Source organism: Myotis nattereri, assembly GCF_964212035.1.
Source record: "Myotis nattereri genome assembly, chromosome: Y".
In the NCBI taxonomy this organism is placed as follows: domain Eukaryota; kingdom Metazoa; phylum Chordata; class Mammalia; order Chiroptera; family Vespertilionidae; genus Myotis; species Myotis nattereri.
In genome coordinates, this window is record NC_138094.1 from 9,256,641 (window position 1) to 9,262,640 (window position 6,000).

Below are 6,000 nucleotides of genomic sequence, written 5' to 3' on the forward strand. Positions count from 1 at the left end.
CATGCCAAGTACAGCTTCAAATCTTCTGAAGGGGAAGGTGTATCAGTGCACTGTGCTTAATCCTGAGAGAGGACATTTTCCCTCACAATCTGAGTGAGAGTTGTAGGCCTGGGCCCAGAAGGAGCTTTCTGAAGCCAAATTTGCATGGATTGTTCCCTGGGGTTGAGAAAACATTAGTTATTTATACAGACTTTGGCAGTCATGTTTAGGGCCCCGGGCCCTGGAATTTGGCTGGGAATAACCTGTTGCCTGTGAAAGGTTGGGATGTAGAATAGGATTCCTGAGCTAAAATGAATGCCCTTTGTAGTAGCTCCTTGGTAAGGATACACAGGTATTTTGCCCCACATTTATTTTTTACTGTGCCTCCAAGATTCCAAAGAGCCACGACTCTCAGCCCTCAGTGGCTTTCAGAATTGTATAAGTCACATCCCAGATTCAGCTGCCACACCCCTCCTCTGGCCTCACCACAACCCACATTTTCACATTTAATTTTCTCAAGCCAGGTTGCTGAGCTGATCTGGTTCTTCTGAGAGGAAACGCCCTTTACCTCCACAGAGGAAGGGTGACAGAATCTCCTGCCTATACGCCCCGTCAGCTTGGGTTTAAGGGATCCACCCAGTTTCCTACTTCACCACTAGCCTTTTAAGTTCTCAAGTTGATGCAGTCAGTGTCTTTGAGTTTCCCCAATGTTCACCTTGTCCTGGGTAATTCCCTTTGTCTCATTCCAAACGTGCAGCCCCTCCCTTCTCCTGATCAATCCCTAGATGTGATTTTGGCCTGACCTCCTCTCGGGAAGGCTTGCTCCTCAAAATCTGGAAGACCAGCTGTCCCTCTGTTCCCCTTTGAATGGGTACGGGATTTGCAATTGTAGGTAACATCAAGTCTCAGGGGCTGTTTGGTACTCAATACAGTTGCATTGAAATCCTTTCGCTCTTCAGATGATACACTGTCTCCCTAAAGGTGTGTTAACGGGAACATTAGGGAATTTTGATGTGGCACCAACACCCACATCAAGTCTACTTCCAGGCTGGTTTCCTTTTCTTTTCCTTTCATGAATGGACCTAGGGTTCAGTTGGAGGTGTGGAGAGTGCAAAACCCCATCAGGATTAAATGCCTGGAGATCCAGGGCTAAGGTTTTGCTCTCAGGTGGAAGTAGCCATTTCAGCTAGGACCTCAGAAGGAAGGTGTGGTCAGACGGGGCATAATGGCTTCTGAGGAGGCAGAGGAGGAAACAGAATCTAGAGCGTGAGAGTCAATGTCCAGCTCTGAGCACAGGGCTCCCTGCACCATGCTGCTCTGGTGAGTCAGGAGCCTAAGGCGGTCCCCAACGACCTGTAGGCCAAGAACCCAGAGATTTGTCCTTTCTTCCATACAAATGAGCAGACTTTGCCTTTGCCTCTGGATGCAGGTTTGCCTTATTCTAAAATGTTTTGATTTCTGTTTTGGCATTTGCCATTCATAGAGGTTCAAAGGGTAAGTTTTTGCTGTGTCTGAAAGTCAAGTATTGCTAAGGAACCTATTGTAGGCCAAAGTGGCAAAATCCTTTTTGTAGTTTTTAGCGGCTGGGCTGTCTGTGTGAAAACAGGTCTTAATGAAAGTCTTTCATAACAGCCAATTGATGTTTAGAAAGAGAGGAAGGGAGTGGGCGGAGAGAGAGAGAGAAACATTGATGTGAGAAACATCCATCAGCTGGCTCCTGCCCACCCCCTACGGGGGTTAGGAATGGAGCCCTCAAGAGACCTTTGGCGGGCACGGGAGGAGGCTCAAGGCACTGAGCAACACTGACCAGGGCTTGCAGCCTCTCATTGAGAGGAGCCTTAGTGGTGACATGTGAGCCATCTGTTGTCATGGATAAAGTGGTCATTCTAATATTCAGAGAAGGGACACACAGTAAAATGTACATGTTGGAATTAATCGTTATTTTTCTCACCTCCAGCTCCCCCTTGCTTCAGGAAACGTTTGTGCTGCTTTTATATTCCTCATTTAAAATGCGTCAAAAGCCTCAATGGTACCCATTGTGTGGGTGTTCCTTAATCTTCCACATCTATTTTATTTCCTGGAAATTAGCAAGAGGCAGTCCTGGGCCACGGGCTGCTCCCTACTCCAGGCGTTTTCAGTCCTTCAGTGATCCTCAGAAACTTTTTTTCTGGAAAGGGTGGAATCCTCTCTATGGTGTCCCAGTACTCACTGCACAGCAGAATTCCAGCTAGCCAGTGGGTAGATGCGGGAGGTGTCCAGTTGTCATCTCACCCCTCCTTGGTGCCTGGTTCTTGTCCTGCCAGTGGCAGAGGAGAGGCAGGGCTGAGTGGCTTTGAGATTCTAAGCAGAAAACGGGGTTGGGGTAATTTGGGGGGCGCTCCAGTTGTTGCTGGAGGAGTGCCTTTGGCCCTCAGCTGGTCCCTCTGAAGGGAGAAGGGCCGGGTTTGCTCATGCTCAGCCTGACAAGATGCCTTGCTCCTGACTGTCTCCCATGATCTCTTTCATAGCAGCTTCATGGGGATGAGCCTCCCAGCTCCACGCAGACTCCTGGAACTGGCATGTCAGAGCCTGCTGCGGGATGAAGCCTCAGCCATCGCTGCTCTGGAGTGGCTTCCTATGGAGCTCTTCCCACCTCTGTTCATGGCAGCCTTCGCTGGGAAGCACAGCAGAGTCCTGAAGGCCATGGTGCAGGCTTGGCCCTTCCCCTGCCTCCCTCTGGGGGCCCTGATGAACCATCGGCAGCCTTACCAGGATATCTTGCAGGCTGTGCTCGAGGGACTCGATGTCCTGCTTGCCCAGGACACTCGACACAGGTATGGGGGATTCAGTTGCCTGGTAGCACCCTGGGGATCTGAGCAGTTACAGCTGGGATCCGGGAGTGTGCAGGGCCAAAGGGAGAACTGAGGCAGGCCTTGGAGCCACTGCTGGGATCACTGTGGGAACAGGCTTCAGATATATACGGCTGGTGAAAATGCCGAGGGTGACCGAAGGGACACGAGCCCACTCCTTCCTGGTGGCACCTAAATGTACCAGGAATGGGGACCATGAAGGATCCCAGTAGCACCAGGAGCAGGTGATTCTGGGACATTGAGTCAAAAGTCCAGTCAGGTGTCTGGCCCAGCTGCCCAGATTCCTAGACTCATGGTCTTATTCCTTGTTATCATAATGCACCCCAGCATAACTCCTATTTTCTCCACAGGAGATGGAAACTGCAGGTGCTTAATTTACAGAAGAGAGTTCATCAGGAGTTCTGGATTGTGTGGGCCGGAACCAGAGCCCATCTGTGCTCACTGCTGGAGCCTGAGGCCCCGCAGCCCATGAGGAAGAGGGGGAAAGTGCGCAGCTTAACGGCCAGGCCAAGTCCACCCTTGGCCCCCGTGGAGCTGTTAGTAGACCTTTGCCTCAAGAAAGGTGTCCTTGATGAGTCCCTCAGCTACCTGATTAAGAAAATCAGCGAGAGGAGAGGTTTGCTGCACCTTTGCTGTAAGAAGCTGAAGGTTTTTGCGATGTCGAAGCAAAACACTAACATCCTGGATATGGTGCAGCTGGACTCTGTCCAGGATTTGGAGGTAAACTGTACCTGGAAGCTGTCCACCCTGAGGAAGTTCGCTCCTTACCTGGGCCAGATGGGCAATCTGCGCCGGTTCCGTCTCTCCCATGTCTTCACGTCTTCTCACACCACCTTGGAGGAGGAGGAGCAGTGTGTTAGCCTGGTCACCTCTCAGTTCCTCAGCCTGCCCCACCTCCAGGAGCTCAATTTGGATGATGTCTCCATCCTCAGAGGCCGCCTGGACGAGATCCTCAGGTGAGGGGTGGCGAGCTTTCCCTGACGACCAGATCGAGTCCCTTTCCATTTCAGTGCACAGTGATGGGCTCTCCTGTGTGCAGTCCCTCAGCAGTGCTAGAGTGCCTGAGCCACTAGACGGTCCACACAGTCAGTGTCTTGTTCACCGCTCTGTCACCTTGCATGTTGTCACATAACCCCCCAGACAAAGGTAGGACATATGCACTAGGACAGAGGCTACTAAAGGGACTCCTTGCTAGGAATTGGCGTAATGGAGGCTTCAGGCCAGGGGATGGTAGCTTTGGGCATCCTTGTAAGTGGTGTGGAAGGGAAGATGATGCAATAGAACCAAGTGAGGATTGCAATGACAAGGGGAAAGCCAATCAGAGGTGAGGTTTCAGGGGTTAAGTTCCGCACTTAGAGATTTGGCCATGGCAGCCTTTCACTCCAAACCTGCCTCATTCACCTGTCTGCCAAGGGTTGCCATAGGCTCTTGCAAACAGAATGCGTGGTAAATGCAGGGTTCCTGAGGGAGTCATTACGAAATTGGATAGGTGGTTTGTAAACAGTGCAGTGATCTAAGTTCCTGGAGGGTGTCAGCTCTCGTTTGATGTTGCCTGACTGTGCCCAGGTTAGCCCTTTCTGCACAACTGCCAGAGGCCTCATTGGGCTAAGAGATGATGGTGACAGGGGTCTAGGCTGTGGCTGGAAGGAAGCCCGAGTTGCAGGCATTTCAGGACATGTCTCCAATACTAAAATGCACTGGTTGCCTCCTGCTTCAGACCCTGGGTCAGGCTCCTTTCTGAGCTCCTCCCATCTTTACCTCCCACCTTTATGTTCAGAACACCTGTGTGTTTGGGCTGGGCTGTATGATGTGCTCCACTTGACGGATGAGTAAATGGAGTGTGTGAGGTTTCATCCAGTTGAATCCATCACGGAGCAGATAACAGATGGGGAAAGATTCCACTCAAATTTGCTCTGACTTGAATGTCACTTTTCACTGTGCAACATCCTGGGTTTGATCATCATCCGGAACACTCTAGGCTTTGGTGACATGGGCCTCTTTACCCTGAAGGCCTGCATCATCCTCACCTGCCTCTGCCCACCAGGTCCATCCCCCACATGTAACTGTTCTATGTCTCCCCAGGTGCCTGAGGACCCCCTTGGCGACCCTGTCCATCACTAACTGCCTGCTTTTCGAAAGAGACTTGAGACATCTATCCCAGCAACTGAACGTCAGCCAGCTGAAAGGCCTGAGTTTCAGTGGGCTCAACCTGACCAATATCAGTTCTGGGTCACTCCGATTTCTTTTAGAGAGAGCCTCCCCCACTCTCCAGGACCTGGACTTGGATAAGTGTGGGATCATGGATGCCCAGTTCCTGGACATCCTGCCAGCCCTGAGCCACTGCTCCCAGCTCACAACCCTAAGTTTCTGTGAAAACCCCATCTCCATGATCGTCCTGGAGGACCTGCTTCGCCACATTGTTGGGCTGAGCAAGCTGAATTGCGTGATTTATGCGGCCCCCCTGGAGAGTTACGAGGAAAGGAGCGGCACCATCAACCTGGGCCGACTTGCCCAGATGCATGCCGTGCTGAAGCATATGCTGCAGGAGTTGGGGCGGCCCAGCATGGTCTGGCTCTGCGCTTACCCTTGTCCTCACTGTGGCTGTAGTACTTTCCTTGACCCAACTCCCATTCTGTGATCCTGTTGCTTGAGTGTCCAGCTGGGTGTACATCTCATAGGCTTTACTCTGGGCCCTTGGGCACTGAAACCCGGACATAAGTATACCGTACAGGAACACAGCAGCCAGTTTCAGACAAATACTCAGGGTGGGGGGAAATGCTGACAGGGGACTCAATGGTTTCTTTGGGGAGATTTGTCCTAAGGAGTTAGAAATATCCACCTGAATCTCTCAGGGGGAGAGACTGAGGTTTGGGTGGTAGATGCGGGGATTACCTTTGCTTGAATGGTTGTGAATAAATGTCAGTAATAAAGAGAACTGGATGTTAACCATCTGGTGTCCTCCATGACATGTTAACCCAACTCTCCCACCTGCAGTTACTGGCCAAGTAAGAAGGCATGAGCATCGTGATGTGCAGACACTAGGCTGGTTGAGGTTGGTCCCAGGAGATCACATCACCATTTATACTTTCTGGTTTGGTGGTTCTTTCTGGTGCACCGGTACCTACTCACTCACCTCTGTGACTGTTCAGTGGGTCAGCGCACACAAGGTGCG

The 6,000-nt window shown here is 51.3% G+C and overlaps 1 protein-coding gene across 1 annotated transcript; it reads left to right on the forward strand.

Annotated features, from left to right (window-relative positions):
- Positions 1 to 2,499: 2,499 nt before the first annotated feature.
- LOC308512322 (melanoma antigen preferentially expressed in tumors-like) lies at positions 2,500 to 5,466 on the forward strand (the record flags this gene model as incomplete). The annotated part of the gene is made up of 4 exons (XM_081082102.1): positions 2,500 to 2,792; positions 3,179 to 3,737; positions 4,267 to 4,274; positions 4,911 to 5,466. The coding sequence occupies 4 exons, from the start codon at positions 2,500 to 2,502 to the stop codon at positions 5,464 to 5,466; spliced, it is 1,416 nt and encodes a 471-aa protein (XP_080938228.1).
- Between the last annotated feature and the right edge of the window lie 534 nt (positions 5,467 to 6,000).